This window comes from Vulpes lagopus, chromosome 11 (assembly GCF_018345385.1).
Source record: "Vulpes lagopus strain Blue_001 chromosome 11, ASM1834538v1, whole genome shotgun sequence".
NCBI classification, from domain to species: Eukaryota; Metazoa; Chordata; class Mammalia; order Carnivora; family Canidae; genus Vulpes; species Vulpes lagopus.
Genome location: NC_054834.1, coordinates 61809019 through 61835254, shown reverse-complemented (window position 1 = coordinate 61835254; position 26236 = coordinate 61809019). Strand labels below are relative to the sequence as shown.

The window sequence follows — 26236 nt, the reverse complement described above, 5'->3', positions numbered from 1 at the left end:
ACTACCCTGAAGATAATGCCATGTCTTGGCAAAGTGGCCAAGTATGCTCATTAGCAATACTCCACTTGCAGGATGGGAGTCCAGGAGAAGCACTGGGGCAGCATGCAGCTGAATAAAGCATGTCACTGAGATCCAGCAGTGTAGGAAACTGAGCAAGACCAGGGTCCATTGCAGGAAGGCCTGGCCATGCCAGGTCTGCTGGACCTGAAGGGGAGTCCCTGAGTGGTTTGAGAGCTGGGACTGTGGTGGTTCTGTTGACCATTCTCACTTCCTCCCGGAGCCTAGACAGCACACACGGCTTGACTGCTGATTACAATTTATTCTTCCTCTCTGCCCACCCGTCCAGTCTTCCACATCAGGCCACCCAACACTGTCTTGTGTTCAGGGCTGCCTCACAGAGGCACGCAGTGCCACTGGTTCCAGTCACAGGGCATGCGGATATGACCCAGGCTGTGACTCATTTTCTGTACGGATTTGTTGCTTGTAAATGTATGGTAATAGGTAGGATAGTCAAGTTTGTCCAGAGCACGGATGTGAATATCCATGAGATAGGAGATGAGACCCCTGGCCCGGTGCTCAGGCACAGTACCCCCCATCCGAATCTCGCCTGTCTGGTCCATCAGGCTCCAGGACACAAGGGTCCCCTCGGGCCCCAGCAGGCAGAAGGTGGGGAAGGTTTGGATGCAGCGTTCGATGAATCTCTGGCTCCTCTCATTGCCCCCGAAATACCAGAATTTATTCACCAAGGCAGCGTGGGTAACATCCAGGGAGGAGAGTTTAAACATCTCTTGGTTGCTGTGGAGAACAAGGGAAAAGAACACCCCATTATATCATCCATACTGTGGAGTATTATATTTGTTTTTCCCCAAATTGTCTTCAGACAATGCAAATTGGAGCACATGTAAAGGCATAGATTCTGTTGCCAGACTGCCTGAATTCATAATCTTTTTATAAAATGGAGACAGACATTACCACAGTGGTGATATTAGTAGCACCTCTATTAAATAATATGAGCTATCACATGATAAATATCTATGATTTGTGCCACACAAAAAAATAAGAATTACAGAGGCACCTGGGTAGCTCAATGGTTAAGCATCTGCCTTTGGCTCAGGTCGTGATCCTGGGGGCCTGGGATCCAGTCCCACATCCAGCTCTCCGAAGGGAGCCTGCTTCTCCCTCTGCCTATGTCTCTGCTGTTCTCTCTGTGTCTCTCATGAATAAAGAAATAAAATATTTAAAAAATAAGAACTACACAAAAATTAAGCATTATTCTTCTCAACATTGCTGCGACTCTCCACTTTAGATGGGAGAATTGATAACATCCGTGTTTTACACATAAGAATAGGAAAGCAGAAAATAAACAAGTGCCTCAAAGCAAGGTGTCACGCCAGAGCTTGGAATCCTGGAATCTTTGTATATTGGTGTCAGAGGGTCCTTGACCATTGTGGGAAAGCCAAAATCCAGGGAGAGGTAGTGATGTGGAGTGTAGGCAGGCCCCGGGTTACAGAACGCTGAAGTCTGAAGGCCACTGAGGTGTCCTGGAAAGAGCCCACAATGTGGAAGCAGGAGGTGGAGCAGTGAGCCCCGGTGACGCCCTTAGCCATCCATGTGACCCGAACAAGCTGTTTCATCCACTGAACCTATTTTCTGTCAGGAAAGTGAGAGTCACTTGTCTATCTCATGGGATGAACAAGAGAATCAAATGAGATCATAGATTTGGAGGGTCCATCAGGCACAAGGTGCAATACAGTGTGAATAAAGCCTGTCCAGGCATATTAACACAGAGAGAGCCATAGGATCAGACATCTCCAGATCAAATCCCCGTATCAGTTTTAATTCTATTCAGGCATTGGTGGAGGGACATATATAACATGTTGAAGTTCTCTTTATTGGAGAACTTTTGCTCTGAGACATAAACTCGTCGCGTATTTTTGAAGCATCTGTTCTGGCTACTGAAGACTTATTGATGAACAACATAGTGTCCCCTGCTCTTGTGGAGTTTTAAATGTCACAGGGGAGGATCCAACAACAAACGGGCCTATAAATACACAGATAATTTTAGATAGTGATAAGTTCACTGAGGAAAATAAAAATTTGGTTTTGCGATGAAGAATTATGGGAAGGGATGTTTTAGGCTCTCTGAGGAGAACTCTCTAAGGAAATGACATTTGAGAGAATGAATGGCAAAAAAAAGAAGCAGATATGTAAAGATCAGGGGAAAGGACATTTTAGGGAAAAAAAAAACACAAAAAACAAATTCAGTGGTCCAAAGGCATGTGTGAGTGAGTGTATGAGATAAAGGCATAGAAAAAAGGACAGAGTGGGTGGTGGGAGTAAGCAAGAGGGACAATATGGAGTCCAAGACATGGTGGATTGTGGATCCCAGGGGGCCCTGAATGTCTGTAATGGTCATGTGAGCTGAGAAACACTGATGGCTTTTAGGTGGATGAATTGACATAATCCATGTGACAAACCAAAAGGATCACCCTGGAATTGGATTGTTGGGGGGCATAAGTGAACACAGGGAGAGAAGGTGGGAGGCCACTTCCATACAGAAAGGTGAGAGTAATGCAGAGCATCTTTTTTCAAACTCACATGGTCTTGGCTCTGCCAGATTCAAGAGGTAAGTTCTTTGCCTCCAGCAAAGAAGGGAGCAGTTTACTTGCTCTCTCGGGCATTGTATACATAATGCCTTGTTGTTGGTTGACCTTGACCAGGTTAGCAGCTGCAAGGTTCTGTATCACTTCGTTCAGGCTGGACTGGGTACCTAGAGCAGAGTAAGGTAAGGTGAGAAGCAATTGCCCATGTAGATGCTACAGAAGCTTCTTGGTCGAAGTATGCAGAATTTAAGTCAGGCAGTGTTGCTTCTGGTGTTGCCATTAACCATGTGACCATGCCCAAGTCACTCCCTTATGCAAGCAGATAATACTAAAGATCCTGACTATATCACTATGAGATCAATGGAGACATGTTATTTTCAAAATAGAAGTTAATCTTGAGTGTGCACATACTTCACACCCAGATATTGGTCTAATACCACATTTAATTCTTCCACTGACTCTATGTTCTAGGTACTTTTACTACCCTCATTTTTTACATACGAAGAAACTAAATAATAAGTTACATCACTTGCTCAAATCACAAAGCAAGTAACAGGCAGAGCAAGGATGACACCCTAGAGAATCTGACTGTGGAGGGCATGCTCGCAACCACTGTAGTAGTTCTTGTGACCTGGAGGTGCTCTCTGGCACAGGGAACTGTCATTCTTATTCCAGAAATTCAAGGCCAGCGGGGGAGCTCTGCTCTCACACCTGATCACCCTCAGGGACCCTGTATATGTCTGGAGAGTCTATCATGAATCCTCAGCTAACAAGAAATTCCATTACTCACAGTTCCTTGTATCAAGCCCATAGTTTGGAATGTTTGAATTCTAGTCCACTGAAGAGGTGGCAGCAGCTGGTGTAAAGAATGAACACCTAGCTAAGTGGGGTTTGGTAGAGGAAGGAAAGTCTGTGGGGGAATGTTCTCAGGATGAAAAGTGACCCTGCAGGGTAACTGTGAACAGTCACAGAAGCCAGCACACATGCCACATCCCTTACTTACTTTGGATCTGCAAATGTTGTTTCCAGTTGATGACACTTGATACACCAAGGAATTCTTGACAGTTTTGGGGATTCTTAGAATAGATTTGGTAGGTATTGGTATAGTGATCAAAATCATCTGCCATTTCCTATTTGGTTAGGTAATGTGGAGTAAATAAAATTGATTATACCCAGTGATTAGAATACTTGGCTTTAGTATTTCATTATACTGTGCTATCTTATAAACTTGTAAATACTGCTATTTTTCTTGATGTACTATCATTATTCCTGAATCATTACATCATGAAAGCAAGTCAGGGATTTAGTTGATTACTCAATTTATGGTTAAGGAAAATTTGCTGAACTAACTATGCTGTGTTACAATTTCAAATCAACCAAATATGCACTGGTTTAGAAAGCATCCTTCTGTAATTCTATAATTCTCAGGAGAAAGAAAGTATTACTATCAAAGGCAAGCTTCCACTGAAAGGGTAAATCTTGCTCTATTTAAAAGAATCTCAAAAAAAGAGTCTCAGGACAAATGGATTATAAACATAACAATGTTGAAATTGACACAGGTAACCTTGTGTCAATTTTTACTTATATGTGATATAGCTACACAAAACAATGACAGACACACAATGTCTTTATTTTTCTTTTTTTCATTAAAAAATTTTTAATTTAAGTATAATTAATATACAGTGTTATATTAGTTTCAGGTGTACAATATAATGATTCAACAATTGTATACATTAATCAGTGCTCATCGCATTAAATGTACTCTTAAACCCTCTTCACCTATTGCACCCATCTTCCCATCCCCTTCCCCTCTGGCAACCACCAGGATTTTCTTTTTTCTGTATTTAAGAATCTGTTTTTTTTTTTGTCTCTTTTTTCTTTCTTTGTTTTGTTTCTTAAATCCCACATGAATGAAATTGTATGGTATTTGTCTTTCTCTGATTTATTTCATTTAACATTATACCCTCTAAGTCCATCCATGTTGTTGCAAATAACAAGATTTCATTCTTTTTATGACTAATATTCCATTATATGTATAATACATTTTTTTCTATATAAAGCTATATTTATAGATATATAAAACATGTTCTTTATCCATTCATGTATCGATGGATACGTGGATTGCTTCCATATCTTGGTCATTGTAATAATCCCACAATAAACACAGGGGGGCACATATCTTTTCAAATTAGTATTTTCACTCTCTTTGGGTAAATACCCAATCGTGGAATTATTGGATCATATGGTAATTTAATTTTTAATTTTTTGAGGAACCTGATATCTCATTGGGGTATAAATTTGCGTTTTCCTGATGAGTAGTGATATTGAGTATCTTTTCATCTGTCTGTTGCCCATCTCGATGTCTTCTTTGGATAAATGTCTATTCAGTCCTCTGCCTATTTTTTGTTTGGGTTATTTGGTTTTTTGGTGTTGAGTTGTATAAGTTCTTTATATATTTTGGATATTAACCCCTTATTGGACATGTGATGTCTTTAAAATCCCCTAGGTCTACCACATTTCCAGGTTCTTAAAACAAATAAGAACACAGAAGGATACTCACTCCACATCTGGCACCTTACCTCTTCCTGAGGGCGGGTAACCACTGTTGTAAAATCAGGCCACTTGTCTACCAGGGCCTTTAGCTTGAACGGGTTTCCCTGGTTCATGTGGAAGATGGTCCCATAAACCTGTAACATCCAGAGAAAGACAGAGGGTCAGCTTATTAAGAAAGGATGGTAAAGTGCCTTGTTTGATCAGGACAAGGATTATCTCTATGAAATCAAGGTGATAACTGATAGGGCATTTAGTTCAAATCACCTTCAGATTAATTTTATCACTCCAAATAGAAATAGGTTTGGGGGTCAAACCACAAGAACATTATATGGAGATCCCTGGGTGGCGCAGCGGTTTGGCGCCTGCCTTTGGCCCAGGGTGCGATCCTGGAGACCTGGGATCGAATCCCATATCGGGCTCCCAGTGCATGGAACCTGCTTCTCCCTCTGCCTATGTCTCTGCCTCTCTCTCTCTCTCTGTGACTATCATAAATAAATAAAAATTAAAAAAATTAAAAAAGAACATTATATGAATACAGTTAAATATCTAGATAAATAAATTAATTAAAAATCATCCACTATCACATTGTAGAACCTAGTGTTATATATTTCCATTTTACTTATTGACAAATACACATACAATTTTAAGCAATGAAATTATCTAACATATATTAGTTTAACACGCCCCCCATACACATACACACTATGTTCAGGGCATATTTCCATGTCAATAAACACAAATCTATTTAAGCATTTTTAATAACTACATAATGTCCATCATATGAAAGAACTCCAGTTCAAATTATTCTGCATCTTTTAAGAGAAAATCATCTGACTTTTTTCTTTAATCTATTTTTTAAAGATTTATTTATACATTGAAAGAGAGAGAGAGAGAGAGAGAGAGAGGGAGAAGCAGGCTCCATGCAGAGAGCCTGACGAGGGACTCCATCCCAGGTCTCCAGGATCACTCCCCGGGCTGCAGGCGGTGCTAAACCGCTGCGCCCCCTGGCTGCCCATTCTTTAATCTATTGATACAATGAAATACACTGATTGATCTTTGAATGTTGAGCCTGCCTTGCATCCTCAAGATAAATTCCCCTTGTTTATAATGTATTATTCTTTTGATATATTAATGGATTTGACTTGATAGTATTTTGTTGAGGATTTTTTCATTATATTCATGAGGGATATTGTTCTCTAGTTCTCTTTTTTTAAATAAAATCCACTCTGGTTTTGATATCAGGGTAATTCTGGACTCATAAAATGAGTTGGGAAGTGTTTCCTCCTCTGATCTATTCTGCAAAGGTTTACATAGAATTGATACTATTTCTTCCTTACATGTGTGGTAGAAATTCCCATGAAAGTCTTCTGAGAAACGGTATTTTTTTTTGTTGGAAAGTTTTAAATTATGAACTCAATTTCTGCAATAGATACAGTATGATTTAGGTTATATATATATTTTTATTTAGGTTATATTTTTCTTCTTTAATGACCACTGGTAATCTGTACATTTCACAGAACATAAATTGCAAAATCTATGGGCATAGTGTTGATAATGGTATGTCCTTATTATCCCTATAATGTTTATGGGGTTGGTATTAATGTCCCCTATTTCATTCCTGATTTGATTTGTGTCTTCTCTCTGAATTTCTGATTCAGAAGTTTATCAATAATACTGATCTTTTCAATGAGCCAGAAATTTGATTTTCTTTTTTTTTAATTTTATTTTTTAATTTATTTTTATTGGTGTTCAATTTGCCAACATATAGAATAACACCCAGTGCTCATCCCATCAAGTGCCCCCCTCAGTGCCCATCACTCAGTCACCTCCACCCCCCGCCGACCTCCCTTTCTACCACCCCTTGTTCGTTTCCCAGAGTTAGGAGTCTCTCATGTTCTGTCTCCCTTTCTGATATTTCCGACTCACATTTTCTCCTTTCCCCTTTATTCCCTTTCACTATTTTTTATATTCTCCAAATGAATGAGACCATATAATGTTTGTCCTTCTCCGATTGACTTATTTCACTCAGCATAATACCCTCCAGTTCCATCCACGTCGAAGCAAATGGTGGGTATTTGTCGTTTCTAATGGCTGAGGAATATTCCATTGTATACCTAGACCACATCTTCTTTATACATTCATCTTTCAATGGACACCAAGGCTCCTTCCACAGTTTGGCTATTGTGGACATTGCTGCTAGAAACATCGCGGTGCAGGTGTCCTGGTGTTTCACTGCATCTGTATCTTTGGGGTAAATCCCCAGCAGTGCAATTGCTGGGTCGTAGGGCAGGTCTATTTTTAACTCTTTGAGGAACCTCCACACAGTTTTCCAGAGTGGCTGCACCGGTTCACATTCCCACCAACAGTGCAAGAGGTTTCCCCTTTCTCCGCATCCTCTCCAACATTTGTTGTTTCCTGCCTTGTTAATTTTCCCTATTCTCACTGGTGTGAGGTGGCATCTCATTGTGGTTTTGATTTGTATTTCCCTGATGGCAAGCGATGCGGAGCATTTTCTCATGTGCTTGTTGGCCATGTCTATGTCTTCCCTTGTGAGATCTCTGTTAATGTCTTTTGCCCATTTCATGATTGGATTGTTTGTTTCTTTGCTGTTGAGTTTAATAAGTTCTTTACAGATCTTGGATACTAGCCCTTTATCTGATAGGTCATTTGCAAATATCTTCCCCCATTCTGTAGGTTGTCTTTTAGTTTTGTTGACTGTTTCTTTTGCTGTGCAGAAGATTCTTGTCTTGATGAAGTCCCAATAGTTCATTTTTGCTTTGTTTCTCTTGCCTTCAAGGACTTGCATGGACTTATCTTGCAAGAAGTTACTGTGGCCAAGTTCAAAAAGGGTGTTGCCTGTGTTCTCCTCTAGGATTTTGATGGAATCTTGTCTCACATTAAAATCTTTCATCCATTTTGATTTTCTTAATTGGTTTTCTCCTCTCAGATTCATTGGTTTCTGCTTTTATCTTTTATAATTTCCTTAATTCTGTTTGCTTTGGAGTTAATTTATTCTTCTTTTTCAGGTGGAAACTTAAATCATGGATTTGAGACCATTATTATTATTTTTTTGGAATAGTATTTAATGCTATATATTTTCCACTTATCACTGCTTTGGCTGCATCCCAACACTTTTGATATCTTGCGCTTTCATTTTTATTTGACTCAAATGCTTTCTAATTCTCCTTGTGACTTTGAAGTATGGTTTATTTGGAAATGTGTTGTATAATTTCTAAAATTTGCAAGGTTTTTCTAGATACTTTTCAGGGTTTCTTAAAGCTTAATATAGTACATTTGAGTATTTGTTGTTTCTAATGGCTGAGTAATATTCCATTGTATACATAAACCACATCTTCTTTATCCATTCATCTTTCAATGGACACCGAGGCTCCTTCCACAGTTTGGCTATTGTGGACATAGCTGCTATAAACATCAGGGTGCAGGTGTCCTGGCATCAATCAGAGAAGGACAAACATTATATGGTCTCATTCATTTAGGGAATATAAAAAATAGTGAAAGGGAATAAAGGGGAAAGGAGAAAAAATAAGTGGAAAATATCAGAAAGGGAGATAGAACATGAAAGACTCCTAACTCTGGGAAGCGAACTAGGGGTGGTGGAAGGGGAGGTGGGCGGGGGATGGGGGTGACTGGGTGGTGGGCACTGAGGTGGGCACTTGACGGGATGAGCACTGGGTGTTATTTTGTATGTTGACAAATTGAACACCAATAAAAAATAAATTTATTAAAAAAAAACAACAAAAAAAAGATTTTCAAAAAAAATATTATACATATGAAGGACATGCCTGTTATGATTTCAATGATTTGAAAAGTCTTTAAAACATGGTCTACTTTTGAACACATTCCATGTGCACTTGGAAAGAATGTGCATTCTGCTATTGTTGAAGGACATACTCTATAAATGTCAATGAATGAAGTTGGTTCATAGTATTTTTCAGGTCTTCTGTATAGATTATATGTTTTCTTTCTATTCTATTAATTACTCAGAGAGAAGTGTTAAAATCTTTAATTACATGTGTGGGTTTATCTATTTGTTCTTTCAGTTCTATAAGTTTTTGGTCCATGTCCTCTGAACCTTTTTTGTGAGGTAGAGATTTCGGCATTTTTAATGTCTTCTTGGTGAATTGATACCTTTACTATAATGCAATGGGACTCTTTATCCCTGGTAATATTCTAGTCCCTTTGCAACATATATTATTTCCCCCCTAAAAAAAAGCCCCACCTCTTTATATACAAGATAGTTGGTCTATTTCTAAAACCAAATTTCTATCTCTTCCTATATTAAACATAATCTTTTGGGGTTTGACAAAATAGAAATTGCATATTGTTAATTTTATTTTATTTTATTTTAAATACAGAATTTTATTTAGAAACTGTTTAAACTAGAAAAAACCCCTGTCAAGAAAGACCAGGTGGAAAATGGGTTCCCAATAAAATGGCATTTTAGGGCAACAAAATCTAAAAGGCCACAAAAGAGAAATAGCACCACTGTCATTTGAACAATGGCTAGTTACTTGCATTATTTGGCATTGTTAATCACTGAATCTGGGTTTTCCTCTGAATTCCACACAGAGCATGCACTATACAACAACTTTATCATAAAATATCTGCTTTCTACACACATTTTAGGACAAGCTACCACCAGGAACAAATCAATACAAATACATCAGGGGCTGAACAATCTCAGTAGTGGGTGACACACATTTTGCAGAATTCTGCCAAACAAAGGAACTAAATAGGCTAGGGGCAAAGCAATGAGGAAGAGTTAAGGAATGAAATATTTTAAATATTAATAATTAATTCAGATATGGTACTGTATCTTCTGCAAAAGAAAATTAACATTTAGTAACACGCTAATGAATTTTATCTCCAAAGAGATTAGTGCACTGGCAAAGTATTCCGATAACAGTGGAGGGTGGTGGACAGCAGGTACCGAGAACACCCAGCCTTGCAGATCCTAAGGTAGCGATGGCCTTCACTGGTCACTCCCTTTGCCAGAGGTCCAGAAAGACTTGCAGCGTGACCACCTGCCTGCTGAACTTACACTCTAAGCAGCAAACTTTAAGGAACCAAAGAGGAGTCCCCAGTGGGCACAGGGAGCAGAGAAGAGAAACATGTTCAATGTAAACTTAAAAGACAGTAAAATGGGACATGACCCCCATTCAAATCCCAGAGATGTGGGCAAGTCCCCAAAAGTAGTTGTTAGATTTAGAAACTGGACACACCTCATTTCCCAAAAACACAATACATAGAAATTTCAGGGATAACTGGAAAAATCGTCAGAGAAATGTTCAATGAAATTCAAGCTCTTCAACATCTCAGGGCTGAAACGTGCCCTCTATTCATCCAGGCAACAATGCCTCTTGCTTCTTAGAGGAGGGATACGATTGGTCAAGGACACCAAATGGCTTTACAGAGCAACTTTTCAAACTTCCCTTTTGAGCCAAGGTCTAGGTCTTTGAGGATTCAAGCAGCCCTGCAAGGCCTGTGAACAGCAGATTCCAAAGGTCCAGAGGTCTGGCCCTTCCTTCCCAGACACCTTGTCAAACATGTAACATCTCCTGTCATGGTACATTTTATATTTTGAAATATGGAAGCATATTTTAAATACTCTTAAGGCATTTATTTATTAAAACGTTCTCTGCCAAGATTTCACATTAGCTTAAAATTGAAATCAGTCTTTACATTTCTCTACTGAGGACTCCACCTCAGTGTATGACATAAAAGCACCTTCTCCAGCAGTGAGTGTTACCAGCATCCACACAGTGAGCCCCATGGTCAGCCTCTCTGTTCCCCAGGTGACCCAACTAGATGTTAATACTGCTCTGCTACAGGGTAAAAGCTCCTAACTCAAACTCATTGGAAAAGGGGTGAAACTTCTGCAAAGTGCACTTTAAGAAGAGGTACTGTTTGCTCATGAAAAGAAACCAGTGAGTCCTGTAAGAATAATAAAAGGGGATATTTTACAGTTAAGCACATGATTTGGAGTGAAGAATTCGGATGTTGCTTTGCTGGTCCAGGCTGTTAATACTCTTCTTGTTCCTCCTCTGGGTCCCCTTCATCAGGTATCACAAAGCATCTGTGGCATAGAGAATGTCCACGATCCTCTGCAATACAGGGTTGTTTTCCCCTTTGTTCTCCTGGCAAATCAATTCAATGTTTCTTAGCTTTCCAAAGTAGAAATCTCTCTCTTTCTCCAAGTCTTCGACGGTAAGTTTCAATACATTGACCTGCTGCATCAATTCAGCTGCTTCATCATCCCTGTTGCCCACACCAGGATTCTTTCGCACCACACCCGGGCCAGCCTTAGGGGTTGCAGTAGTTCTGTGTGTTGCAATGGGCCTCTGTGGAGCTGCACTGCTAGAGCTGAGAGGTTTCTTCGGTTTGTTCAGAGCTGGAGCAACAAAGGAGGGAGCCACTGCAGTTTCTTGACCTTGTCTGGCAGCTACAGGGTCATAGTCTTTTCCATCATAGTTTGCATCAAAAAACTTCTTGAACCACTGAACAAATTCAAAATTGTCCTGAAACTTTCCTTTTACTAATTTGTCCACAGGAATTATTTTGTCAACACCCATTCTCTTAAAACCTGCTTGTAGTATTTTGAAGTTCTGGATGTATTCATGCTCTAGTTTAGCCTGGAATTTCACTTTCTTCAAGGCAATGGAACCAGGGAATAGCATGTCCATAAACTGACAATAGGCAGCCCCTGAGCACAACTGTTCAATCTTTGTCACATTCAGCTGCAGAGACTCATTGATCCAGGCCAGCATATCATGTCGACTTAGGTTATCACTGGTGATGGACATTGAGTATACATTCACTGCCATCTTCGGCTCTCGGCGGGACCGCGTCCACTGCCTGTGCCCGGCTTCGATTCTGTCTTCGTCTCATTCAAACCGCCCGACCGCATATTATTAATTTTAAAGAAGAATCATAATGGTTAACTTTTGTCAGGCACTTGATTGTTTAGAAAGAGTAAGCTAAACATTAGTGTGTTCGTTCAGTCACCTGTGCAATTCTGGGAAATCTTCCAGTGTCAGATAATATAACACTTAGAATGGCACAAAGAAATATTTTTTGGTCATCACACAGCAAAGATCATAGTGGATTTAAATTATATGATTCCTACTCACTAGTGGTATGGTCTTGGTCAAGTTCTAAAACTGAGCTTGCATTTCCTCTTTGGTTACATGGATATAGCAGACTTGCCTTGCAGTGAGGTGATGTAAGCTAAATGAAATGCAAGAGGAGTGAGTACCTGGCACAGAGTAGGTGCCTGGAGAATGTTTATTCTCATTCTTACTTCTTTCATAAGCAGTTGCTAGTCCTCCCAACCCCCCTGCCCCCCGCCCAAGAATGTCACCTTTAAGGACTCTGGCAGGCTCTTCCTCAAGGATTTCTCTAGCATCTGCAGCACTTGTGAGCCTTGTAAGTGGAACATCTTGGCCTCAACCTAAAGACAGGATCAAGAAATATCAAGGAATGAGAAGCAGTGGAAAACACACAAAGACACAAAACAGACACAACAGGCAGTTTAGTTCAGGTCTTCATTCCTGTGATTTTATTGTTGCCCCATTCACTGAACTCCTTACTAACTCCTAAGAAGAATAAGACTGGCAGAAAGCACAGGTGCCTGTTTCCAAAATTATTTTTTAAATATTTTCTAGACTTTAAACAATCTTTATGAAATTTTAATTTTGCTTTCACCCAGCATACCAGTAATTAAGGATGCACTAAAATTACTACATATATTACCTAAACTGCATGAACATCTTTGAGGTTAAGTTCTATCCACAACAAGCCTGAGGCTGCCACCTTAGAAACTATATGATGTTGGGCAAGTTACTTCACTCCTCTGTGCCTTGCTTTCCTCACATATAAAATTGCCATAGTTTCCTCATATATAGTTCCTGTCCCCTAGAGTGGTTGTGACAGCTGAATAAATCAATACATGTGAGGTGCTTTGATGATTGCCTTTGAGAAAACACTTTTATGCTTCTTGACTAAACATGTAGAAGTGCATTTGCATGGTCATGTAGTAAGCATTTGTCTAACTTTATTAAAAAAAAAACTGCCAAACTGTTTTTCCAAAGTGGCTGAACTGTTTTACATTCCCTTAGCAGTGTTTGGAGTTTCATTTGTTTGTCGTTCTCTCCAGCACTTCTCCAGATGATTTTCTTATGCAGCCATATTCGGGAACCATAGATACAACAGGTAACAGATAAGTCCTCAACAACATCCTTCAGGGATCAGAGGGAGGAAAATAGCTAGGCTCATCTCATCCCACAAACACAACCAGGTAACTATCAAATCATCCTAAATAGCCCAGAAATTGACCTGAAAACTGGCAGAACAAACTCCACAACTAAAGAAAGAGAAGAGGCCATGCCAAGGAAGGTAGAAGGGTGGAGATGTGGTTTGTGGGAGAAATGGATCAAAGATGCTATGGGAGGGAGGGAGCCATGGTCACAGAGAAAGGTGAGAAAGAGAAGAACACATGCGAATGTTACAAGGAGAATGTTTTTCCAAATCCATTGGCTTGGAAAATGAGAGGGGCTGATTTTTATGAGCTCTTTCAACCAGCAGGACTTAAAGCCTGGAGTTTTAGAGATTATAGGCTTATCTGGCACTTTCTTCCCCCACGCCTCAGCCTAAACACAGAGCCACCTGCAGGAAGCCACTCAGCACAGACACTGGTTGACTAATCTGCCTACACCAAGGCCCACCACCTTGCACTCCAGCAGGACTGTCCTGAGTCAAGCTTGCCTTGGTCCCAGAGTGACAGTCCCTTCCTCTAGAAGACCAGCAAAAATCCCTGCTCATACCACATATCCTGACCAGAGAGTTCTGCAGGGCCTCAGTTCTGGTAGAGTTGGTATCAGGTCTCATTTCACAAGCAGACCAGAGCACGCCTAGTTAAAACTCACCACATTCAGGCTGGGGACCAAACACTGCCCACTGAAGGCAAGGAGCCCCTGTAAATGACTGGCCTGAAGGATAAAGCAGCCACCACCACAACAACAGAACACATGCAGTACACCAGAGATACCCTCTGAAGTGCTAGGGCCTGGGCACTACATGATCTCTTCTTTATAACACCATTACTTTCAGGAACAGGAGACATAACTGTCTTTTCTAAAACAGAGAGAAAGGCAAAGACTTAGGCAAAATGCTGAGATGGAGGAATGTATCCCAAGTGAAAAGGCAAGATAAGGCCACAGCCAGAGATCTAAGCAAAGCAGATATAAGTAACATGCCTGATGGAGAATTTATGGCAATAATCATAAGGATACTCACTGGGCTTGAGAAAAGACTAAAAGACATCCTGATGGGAGACCCTTACCAAAGAGATAAAAGAGTTAAAAAAAATACTCAATCAGAGATGAAGAATACACTAAACAAGATTGGAAACAGACTTGATACAGTGACCAGCAGGCTGGAAAAAGTAGAGGAATGACTTAGTGACCTAGAAGACAAAATAGTAGAAAATAATGAAGCTGGACAACAGAGAGAAAGAAGAATTATGGAACATAACAGTAGACTTAGGGAAATCAATGACTCCATCAAATATAGTAACATTTGTATTATAGGAGTCCCAGAAGAAGAAGAGAGGGAAAAAAGGGGGCAGAAAATTTATTTCAAGAAGTAATAGCAGCAAACTTCCTAATAAGGGGAAGGAAACAGGTATCCAGGTCCAGGAGGCACTGAGTACTCCCATGAAAATCAACAAAAGTAAAAAAAAAAAAAAAAATCAACAAAAGTAGGCCAGCACCAAGACATTGTAATTACAGTTGCCAAATATAGTGATAAAGAAAAAAAATCTTAAAAGCAGCAAGACAAAGAGTGCTTAACTTACAAGATAAAACTCATAAGACTAGTTGGAGATTTCTCAACAGAAACTTAGCAAGCCAGAAAATAGTGGCTGATAAATTCAATGTGCTGAATGGGGAAGATCTGCAGCTAGGAATATTCCAATAAGGCCCATCTTTCAGAATGGAAAGATAGATAAAAATTACCCCCAGACAAACAAAAAATGAAAGGAGTTTGTGTCCAGTAAACCAGGCCTGCAAGAAATATTAAAAGAGACTCTTTAAGTGCAAAAGAGAGACCAAAAGTAACAAAGACAAGAAAGGATCAGAGAAAATCTCCAGAAATAACTACAAAAGAAGTATTAAAGGGGATATAAATATATATCTATCAATAATTACTTTGAATATAAATGGATTAAATGCTCTAATATAAAGACATAGAGTGTCAGAATGGATAAAAAAAACAAAGACCCATTTATATGCTGCCTACAAGAGACTCATTTTAGACCTAAAGGCACCAGCAGATTGAAAGTGAGAGGATGGAGAAACATCTTTCATGCAAATGGATGTCAAAGGAAAACTAGAGTAGCAATACTTATATCAGACAAACTAGACTTTAAGACAAACATTGTTAAAAGAGACGAAGGAGGGCATTATATAATCATAAAGAGGACAGTCCAACAAGAATATACAACAATTATAAATATTTATGCACTCAATATGCAATCACCCAAATACATAAAACAATTAATAACAGACAAAAAAGAACAATTGATAATAGTACAATAAAGGTAGGGGACCTTAACACCCCACTTACATCAATGGAAAGATAATCTAAAGAGAAAATAAACAAGGAAACAATGGCTTTGAATGGCCATGGCTTAGAAGAAAAATATTGTTAAAATGTTTATGCCACCCAAAGCAATCTATACATTTAATGAAATCACTATAAAAATACCAACATTTTTCACAGAGCTAGAACAAACAATTCTAAAATTTGTATGGAACCACAAAAGACCATGACTAGCCAAAGAAACCGTGAAAAAGAAAAAGCAAAACTGGATATATCACAATTACCAACTTCAAGTTATATTACAAAGCTGTAGTAATTAAGACAGTGTGGTACTGGCAAAAAATAGGTACATAGATCAATAGAAGAGAATAGAAAACCCAGAAATGAACCCATAATGATATGGTCAATTAATCTTTATCAAAGCAGGAAAGAATATTCAGTGGGAAAAAGAGTCTCTTCAACTAATGGTGTTAGGAAAACTGGATAGCAACATGCAAAAGAATGAGACTGAGCCACTTTCTTACAACATATACAAAAATAAATTCAAAATGGATTAAAGACCTAAATGTGAGACTTCAAACCAGAAAAATCCAAGAGACAATAGCTTGACATTAGCCATACCAACTTCTTTCTAGATACATCTCTGGAGGCAGGGGGAAACAAAAACAAAAATGAACTATTGGGACTTCAGCAAGATAAAAATCTTCTGCACTGCAAAGGAAACAGTCAACAAAACTAAGACACAACCTACGGAATGGGAAAAGATATTTGAAAATGTCATGCCTGATAAAGGGTTAGTATTCAAAATATATAAATAATTTATAAAACTCAACATCCAAAAAATGAATGATTCTATTAAAAATGGCAAAAGACTTGAATAGACATTTTTCTATAGAAGACATACTGATGGCCAATAGATATGGAAAGATGCTCAACATTATTGATTATCAGGGAAATGCAAACCAAAATTACTATGAGATATCACCTCACACCTGTCAGAATGGCTAAACTCAACAACACAAGAAACAACTGGTGCTGGTGACGTTGTGAAGAAATGGAACTTTTGCACTGATGGGAATGCAAACTGGTGCAGCCACTCTGGAAAACATTATGGAGGTTCTTCAAAAAGTTAAAAATAGAACTATCCTATGATTCAGCAATTGCACCACGAGGTATTTACCCAAAGAATACCAGAATACTAATTCAAAGGGATACATGTAGCCTGATGTTTATAGCAGCATTATCTACAATAGCCAAATTTTGGAAAGAGCCCAAATGTCCACCAGTTGGTGAATGGATAAGGAAGATATAGTATATATATACAATAGAATATTACTAAGCCATCAAAAAGAGTGAATTATTGACATTTGCAATGACATGGATGAAGCTAGAGGGTATTATACTAAGAGAAATAAGCCAATCAGAGAAAGGCAAATACCATATAATTTCACTCGCATATGGAATTTAAGAAACAAAACAAATGAGCCAAGAGAGAGAGAGAGACAGAGTAACCAAGAAACAGACTCTTAACTATAGATAATACACTGATGGTTACCAGAGTGGAGATGGGGGGGATGGGTGAAATAGGTGATAGGGATTAAGGGGTGCACTTATTGTAATGAACACTGGGTGTTGTATGGAAGTGTTAATCACTACATTGTACACCTGAAACTAATATTACACTGTATCTTAATGAACTGGAATTTAAACAAAAACATTTTTAAAAACCACAATACTTTCAAATCAGTAAAGCAAGATTTGTAGAGCTAATTCCCAAGGCAGGCCAAAAGACAGAGGTCAAAATGTATTTCAATAAATACAATTCTCTGAGGGACTCACAATGTGGAGTTTTACCCAAGCTCCTGTTATCCTGAAAAACAATGGTTAAAGAAATCCCTCCATCTTTGTGTTCCTATAAGGGCTTACTGCAAGGAATCTTCCTCCCTCTGTGTTAGTAAGACTCACGGATGCCCCACTTGTTTACTTGTGAGAAGGCAGGACACCGACCCTCCAAATTCTCAGTCTCTGCCTTATAATTAGTTAGCTGAACTGTGAATCACCCACTGATACAGCAAAACAAACTAATTGTTAATCAAATGTTGGTTAAATTTCTCTTCTTCCTCTAGACTGAATCAACATATAACTCCTTCTTAATAGCCCCTACCAAGAGTAGGTTTACTCTTCATAAATGGTTAGCTTGACCGTTTACCCTCAGTGATCCATTAGATCAGTTGTCTAAAAATTTTTTTTTAAGATTTTATTTATTTTTTCATGAGATACAGATTGAGAGAGAGAGAGAGAGTGAGTGAGTTAGAGAGAGAGAGGCAGTGACACAGGCAGAGGGAAGCAGGCTCCATACAGGGAGCCCGACATGGGACTTGATCCCTGGTCTCCAGGATCACGCCCTGGGCTGAAGGCGGCGCTAAACCGCTGAGCCACCTGGGCTGCCCTTGTCTAAACTTTAAAAGTTTTTCCCTTCTACACAGGATTCTGGACTTTGACCCACTCTCAGCCTGAGCCATCATTGGCATGCAGAAAAACACTCCATGAACTTGTTTACTCCTCTTGAGAGTTACTGAGCTATAACTGAAACTAACATTGTGTAAGTTTAAAGTGTACAATGGGATTATTCGATACACAGAAATGTTATGAAATGTTTACCACAGGGCAGCCCGGGTGGCTCAGCAGTTTAGTGCTGCCTTCAGCCTGCGTTGTGATCCTGGAGACCCAGGATCAAGTCCCACATCAGGCTCCCTATGGGGAGCCTGCTTCTCCCTGCCTGTGTCTCTGCCTCTCTCTCTCGTGCTCTGTGTCTCTCATGATTAAATAAATAAATAATATTTTTTTTAAAAAAAGAAATGTTTACCACAATAATATTAATTAATGCCTCTATCACCTCACATAATTACTTCTCTGCCTGACCTTTAAGTTGTAGATCATACGGCCTTACAGTTCTTCCTGTTGAAATGGGTCTATTCATCCATTCACTTATTCAATCACTCGATAAATCTTCATTGAGAGCTCACTGCATTAGCTTTGTAAGGAATTACCCCAGCTAGGCTGAACTACTTTTCCTGGAATTCCCTTCCATGCATGGTTCCAGCTAGAGTGGGCCACATGAGAGGTTCCTAGAGGAGATTTGGAGGGCAGAGTTGATGCAGTGGGCATTTAGTTGCTAAGCTCATGGCATGAGGCCATTTCTGGGCTGGCAAATGCTTCATGTCACCTCGGTTTGCCTTCAGCTTCTCTGTTACCTGCAAGGTGTTTAGCCCCCTAATGGAGGAAACTGTCCTCTGTAGGACATCCAATCTACCAAGATCAGAGTCAGCAAGAACTGACAAGATCTCCGTCCCTGTGAGCTTCTGCTTTAACATGGTGGGAAATTCTTGAATAAACTAATGTTTGATTTTTTCACATGTGCTCCCTTTTCCCCAGGTTCTTGTCAATTATTTGGATTCTTGCCAGTGAAGCAATTCCTTCACTTAGCCTTGAATTCTCTTAATGATTTGAGGGGAGAATCTTGATCAGAACCACTAAGGCAATGATTGTATTTTTTTTTCTTTTCTTCCAAGAGTTACTGAGATATAACTGAAACTAACATTGTGTAAGTTAAAAGTGTGCAATGGGATTATTTGATACACAGATACGTTATGAAATGTTTACCACAATAATGTTAGTTAATGCCTCCAACACATCACATACTACCTCTTTTTTTGTTGTGAGAACATTTAAGATCTACTCTCTTAGCAACTTGCAACTATATAATACAATATTATTAATTATTATCACCATGCTGTACATTAGATCTCCAGGACTTATTTACCTTATAACTGGAAGTTTTGTACCATTTGACCAACATTTCCTCATTACCTCCAATTCCCAGTGCCTAGCAACCACCATTATGTTTACTCTGTCAATTTCATTTTGGCTTTTTTAGATCTGCACATAAATGAGATCATAGAGTATTTGTGTTTTCTTGTCTGACCTATTTCACTGTCTGGCCCTCAAGATCCACCCATGTTGTCACAAATGGTGAGATTTCTTTCTTATGATTGGATAATATTCCATTGTGTATTTACACCACAACTTCTGTATCCATTCAGCCATTTGTGGACACTTCAGCTGTCTCCATGTCTTAGTTATTGTCTATACTGCTGCAGTAAACATGTAGGTACAGATATCTCTTAGAAATTGCAATTTCATCATATATATATATATAAATCCAGAAGTAAGTTTTCTGGGTCATATGGTAATTCTATTTTTATTTTTTTTGAGGACCCCACATACTGTTTTCCATAGTGTTTTTATACTATCTGACGCACAGTAAGGACTCAATAAATGTCTGTGAATAAATGAATGTATGAGGTATTTATATTAACATAACCATCTATTTAGTCACTCCACTTACCAAGAGCAAAGACTCATTCGTTCATTCAACAGGTATCTCTAGAAGGCCTACTATGTTCTGGGCATGGGAACTTGAGAAAATCCTCAAAGCAGAATAGATGCAGCCATGCCACATCTTGGATAGTATCAAGAGAGTAAAATCATAACATTTCTGAAGATTAATCTGACATTAGCTAGGAGCATCTCACATAAAGGCCGCATGACAGTAAGAAGCCAGGTTGAATTTGATGCCAGATTACTGGGGATATAATATTAACGTACATCCCAGTACATTTGGAACAACCTTCAGCACATGCATACACACATACACACACACTAAAAACAAAAATATGATGTTCAATAAATTCATTTGACTGAAATAGAAGATTCAAGGGAGCTGACACCTTTTGGTGGTTGCCTGCACTGATAATGGACGAAGGCCTACAAAGGACATTTTGAAACCTTTGATGAAACCAATCCAATATTTGGAATTTACCTAAAAAAAAATTCAAATGAAAATTGCTCTATGAAAAATTTTAAAAGCAATACTAACTTATGGAGAAATACTAGACACAATCTCAGACAATTTATATAAATAATGATCTATTATTTTATGACTCTAAGGCCCATTAACATAAAAGCTATGGTGTACATGCTGCCATATAGAGAGTCTTAGGATGAACACAAAAAAGGGGAGAAAAATGACAATACATAAATTCTAATCAGATATGTAAAGTCTTTTTGTGTGCATATTTATATAAATCACATATAGAATTATGATAGCAGCAATGTCCACAAAGCCAAACTATGGAAACTATGTTCCAAACTATGGAAAGAGACAGATGTTTATCAACAGATTAATGGATAAAGAAGATATGTATGTATATATATATATATATATATAGTGTGTGTGTGTGTATATATATATATATATATATATATTACTCAGCCAGCAAAAAATGAAATCTTACCATTTCCAATAACATGAATGGAACTAGATGACTAGATGGTATTATGTTAAGTGAACTAAGTCAATGAGAGAAAGAAAACTATATGATTTCACCCATATTTACAATTTAAGAAACAAAACAGAGGATCAGAGGGGAAGGGAGGGAAATATAAAATAAGAAAATCAGAGAGGGAGACAAAGCATGAGAGACTCTTAACTATGGGAAACAGACTGAGGGTTGCTGGAGGAGAGATGGTTGGAGGGGATGGGTAACTGGGTGATGGGCATGAAGGAGGGCATGTGATGTAATGAGTACTGAGTGCTATATACAACTGATGAATCACTAAACTCTACCTCTGACACTAATAATACACTATATGTTAATTAATTGAATTTAAATAAATTTTTAAAAATATGAAAATATAGAAGGAAACACCAAATAGTATCATAGGAGTGTTACAACTAAGACCTTTTTAAGTTCATTTTTTATGGTTTTAAATTTATAATTAATCTCGTCTGTATTATAGTCCTCTTACTAGATCTACCTCGTCCCTTTGCAACTTTAAGCAGCGCACTTAATTCCCCTGATCATCATTTATTCAAGGGAAAAAATCTGACTATTTTAGTGAAGAAACCCCACACCCCCGCCCCCGTGAGTGGGACCAGGCCTAACCCAGAGGCAGCCCATCCAGGCGCCTCCCATGAATTTAAGCAACAAAAACATTCTGTTTTTCCGAGATAAGAAAACTATCCCCCCCGCCGCCCTGACTGGAAAGTCCCTGAACATGTTCGTGTTGACCTTCAAAGAAGTCAATCATGTCATAACCCGAATGCTATGCTACTCCCGTGGTTTTTTGCCTTTAAAAGATGCCTGTAATTGCTAATTGGGGCTCTCTGCCACCTCTGAGGTGGAGAGCCCGTTTGCGCAAACGTTCAATAAACCCTCTTGCTAGTTGCATCTGCCTGTCTGGGGTCTGAGTCTCTGGGGCGTCCACGGGGACACGTTGGCACCCGTGAGCCAGGGTCCAACATTAGAATGTTACTACAGGATGAAATAAGATAGTTTCTACATAGTATGTCTATAAGTTATGTTTTATGTCACCCAAACCAGCATATTTCTTCGAGACGGTGTTAGACTGTCATCCCTCCACCAACAGCTAGCTCCCAAATCTCCTCACATTTCTTTATCAATTCAGAACAAGAGCCTGACTTTATCCTCTCAAGAATTTCTTGCAGAACTAGGGTATTGCCCTATACACAGTAGTGCAATGATACAGACCTCTGAAATGGAAGAGCTTCCTTTTTGCCAGGCCTAATTCTCAACCCAAATGAGTTCAGAAATTCATATCCACATCCAGCAGTAACATTTTGATTCATTCTGCTTCAGTGGGGAAGCAAAAGGAGATGGGGGGGGGTCCCATAACAATGATTCTCCTTTGTTCTCACCTGCAAAGCTGTCAATCTTAGTCTCTGCAGAGATTCCCCAAGTTAAGACAGGAGGCTGCAAGCTGTTCTAGAAGATGAAATGCACCATTTGCACAACCTTCTGGCAGCAGAGTATGAAATTCAGTCCCTCCCCCAGGATCCCATGTTCAGAGAGGCGGTTTCAAAATGTTGATAGGTTGGCAGCACGCCCTCTGAGGCTCTTTTCCCAGAAATTTCAACTGTGTTCTCGTCTTAAAGGTCCTGTGATTATTCAGCACCTCTGTCTGAGCTGTGAAACCAGCTAGCTAAGCGCAGGGAGGTAGGTAGATCTCTGTAAAAAATCCCTCTTTTTCTTCCTTCCTCTGTCACAGCACCAACAAGAAGAGACAGCTATTGTTCAGATTTGACTTAGAGAATCAGGGTTCTTAACTGTAAGTAAAGAAAATTGCTTATTTGGGGGTGCCTGGGTGGCACAGTATATTAAGCATCCAAATCTTGGCTTTAGCTGAGGTCCTGATCTCAGGGTCCTGAGATCAATCCTCCCATTGGGCTCCATGCTCAGTGCAGAGTCACTTGGGTTTCTCTCTCCCTCTCTGTCTCCCTCTACCCTTGCCCCTCCCCTCCGGCACACTCTCTCTAATAAATAAATAAATCTTTTTAGAAAAGTTAATCAGAAAATCAAACATTCACTAATGGCCATGTACTTTTTTTTTCAATATCTCAAATCTCTTGAGAGTCAACATCTCAAAACTGTTGGGGGCTTTTGAAAGGTCCTTTGGAAAATTTTGTCAGAGTAAGAGGAAGTTACCAGAGGAGACACTTTTCAAATCAGTCTTTTTATTTTCAAGCATAGAAGCATGAAAAAGCAGGATTTTTTCATGAAAGAAGACTTCAAAGAGGAAAATGTTACTTTGAAAGAGTTATCCCAGCATGAATGATTGACATTGGATGATTTTAATTCTGAGAGGTCTGTCACCATAAAAGGAAAACATAATACCAAAAGTTCAAGCCTCCATTTTTCTGTAATATGAAGGAGGACAGAAATATTTTACAAGGGTGGGTTAAGTATTACATGGACCCCAAATAATTGGATGTTTCTGTGCTAATATAAATGATCACGTTTGTGTTTGAACTGGTATTTTTTCACTAATAAGAAAGACTTAAGGTGTAACTAATTAACAATATTTCCTAGGAGTGCATTTCTACTGATGCCAGCCACAAGAAGCAGCCTTAAACCCCATACTTTTCAGTGCCTGAAGGCTTTCTTCTTTATCTTTTGACACATGCAAATAAAATGGCATTTTTTTCTAAATAAAATATTTTATCAAGTGAAAACCAATTTTCTTCATGCAGCCTTGGTCTCAGTATTTGGAGACAGTGTAACCCATTCTTAGCTCACAGGACTGTTCCATCACAGCAAAGAGATAGGGTGCCCCTCTAGACCCACCACACCAAATACTGGAAAATTCTGGAGGCAACACATCTGGTGAAATGGATCTTCCCATGCCCATTTGGTTCACGTCAGGCCAAGACACTGAGAAACAAATGTCTTCATTTGTCCAGATGCAAATGAAGAACAATGAGTCTTTCAGAGAAACTGTCCCGCAGGAGACTGAGGTCTCCAGGCATTGAAACACTTGCTCTAATCTTGCCAAAGATTAGTATTTTCAGGCATTGTGAAAGAAACCAATCTTTTGGAAAAGATTCTAAAGACCATGTTATATGTAGTTGCTTTTTCCTAAGGAACAAAATCATAGGAAAGAGAAAATGTTGATCAAGGATGAAATTATCCAAGCAAACTGGAATTATATCCTAGCAGCCTTAAAAATAGAGCAAATCCTTTCATTCAATAATTCCACTTTTAGAAACTTATCCCAAAGACACAATAATAGATATCTAGAGAGATGTAAATACAAGGAAATTCATTATAGTATTATGATAGCATAAATTTAGAAATGATCCAAAACTGCGACACCTAGCTGGCTCAGTCAGAAAAGCACATGACCCTTGATCTCAAGGTCCAGGGTTCGAGCTCCACACCAAGTGTAGAGATCACTTAAATAATAAAACTTAAAAAAATAGAAATGATCCAAAACCTATTATAGAGGAATGCTTAAGGTAATGGTGGCATATTCAAATTATGGATTACTGGGCATGAAAATGATGTCTTCAAAGTGTATTTAATGACAGAGGAAAATGTCTGTGTTATATACTCAGGAAAATATCTAACATAATCCCAAATGAATAATATAAAAACAGACAAGTAAGGAGTTATCCATGTATATGTATGTGTGTGTATATCCATCTCAAAGTCTCTCTGAAACAAAGTAGTACACAAAAAAGACACACATATGAATTTTGCCCAGTCTTACACACAAGAATATCTGAATATATATATAAAATATATATTTATATTTCATATACCTGATCAAGGTATATATATGTTACTTAAAGACATTGATAAGACTAGTCATATTTTCTAAAAACCAACAAATACAAGAAATTCAAAACAATTTTGAAGGTTTAGAATGGAGCCATCAATTTATTTATTTATTTTTAGGATTTAATTAATTTATTTGAAAGAGAGAGAGCGCTTGCAGACAGGGTAGAAAGAGGAGCAAGCCGACTCAGTGCTGAGCACAAAGAATGTGTGGGGCTGGATCTCACAGCCCTAAGATCATGATCTGAACTAAAATCGAGATTCAGACACTTAACTGACTGAGACACCCAGATGCTCCACCATCAATTTATTTTTAATCATGGCAATCCTGGAAAATCTAGCATCTATTTTTTGTGTGTGGTATATGTAGCCAGAATCAAGCCAAAAGGAGGTACAATGGTTAAGAACATGGTCTTTGGAGTAAACAAATCAGGAATCAAACCTTGGCTCCTCTACTTGCTAGCTGGGTCACTTTAAGTACATTGCTTTACTTGAACGCTCTCAGATTTATTTTCTTCATCCATAAAATGGGTATAATAATACTTTCTTCGCTGTCCTCAGGGTGACATCATGAACTATATATGTATACGTAGTATTTATGTTCTGTTAGATGCTATACATATGTGATTCCGAGGGAAATTGTGAAGACCTGGAAGTCCAATCAAGAGGACCTTACTAGAGGACAGGAACATAACCAAAGAAAACTATGGCTTCAAATATGGCAGTATATATAACTTGCCCAATAAATCTGTTAACATAATATAGTCATCTTGAGGCAAACCACAGCTGTAGAACAAGCCAGTATGTTTCTGGCACTATCTAGAAAGATGGATATACTAACCAAATGGCAGATTGTTCCGTTCATTCTTCAGGCCTTTTGCAGCATATTTCCCCAGAAGAGTGTAATCTCCTTAGAAAGTAGGACCAGTTCTTATTCTTCCTTAAGTTCAAGCATCAACCACAGCACTTAGCAGACTGTAGCCATCAATGAACTTTTTGTTCAAGGAATGAATGGAATCAGTGAGGCCTAGAGATGGGGCCCTTGGGATACTTTCAAGACTAAGCAACAATTTTCTTCACTTTGATTCTAAGTTTAGTAAATATTCTAAGAAAATGTGGCTGCTAATGAAAGTTTTCAAATAAAGAAGATGTTTAATGATGACTTACTCTTAGCACCCTACGTCAGATATGTAAGATGTAGGGGGATGCATTAAAAGCGAGGAAGAAAGGTTGTGCATAACTTTTGTTCCCTGCTACCAC

The 26236-nt window shown here is 38.8% G+C and overlaps 2 protein-coding genes across 2 annotated transcripts; both read right to left on the bottom strand.

Moving 5' to 3' along the window:
* Positions 1 to 299: 299 nt before the first annotated feature.
* On the bottom strand, positions 300 to 22675 carry LOC121472025 (glycine N-phenylacetyltransferase-like). The gene is made up of 6 exons (XM_041722989.1): positions 22558 to 22675; positions 12538 to 12627; positions 5183 to 5290; positions 3607 to 3733; positions 2599 to 2770; positions 300 to 795 (listed from the first exon to the last, which is right to left on the bottom strand). The coding sequence occupies exons 2-6, from the start codon at positions 12613 to 12615 to the stop codon at positions 393 to 395; spliced, it is 888 nt and encodes a 295-aa protein (XP_041578923.1). The 5' UTR covers positions 12616 to 12627; positions 22558 to 22675; the 3' UTR covers positions 300 to 392.
* Positions 9008 to 12521, bottom strand: LOC121472026 (microtubule-associated protein RP/EB family member 1-like). Its single transcript, XM_041722990.1, has one exon. It carries the CDS (start codon positions 11999 to 12001, stop codon positions 11243 to 11245), a length of 759 nt encoding a protein of 252 aa, XP_041578924.1. The 5' UTR covers positions 12002 to 12521; the 3' UTR covers positions 9008 to 11242.
* Positions 22676 to 26236: the final 3561 nt, after the last annotated feature.

Bases quoted from the DNA above. Each gene is read 5' to 3' on its own strand.
- LOC121472026 (XM_041722990.1), bottom strand. From the start codon at position 12,001: ATGGCAGTGAATGTATACTCAATGTCCATCACCAGTGATAACCTAAGT.
- LOC121472025 (XM_041722989.1), bottom strand. From the start codon at position 12,615: ATGTTCCACTTACAAGGCTCACAAGTGCTGCAGATGCTAGAGAAATCC. The intron at 3,734-5,182 runs GTAAGGTGCCAG...CTAACCAAATAG, and splicing joins TTACCCGCCCTCAGGAAGAG to GAAATGGCAGATGATTTTGA. The intron at 796-2,598 runs GTGAGTTTGAAA...TGTTCTCCACAG, and splicing joins TCTGGCAGAGCCAAGACCAT to CAACCAAGAGATGTTTAAAC.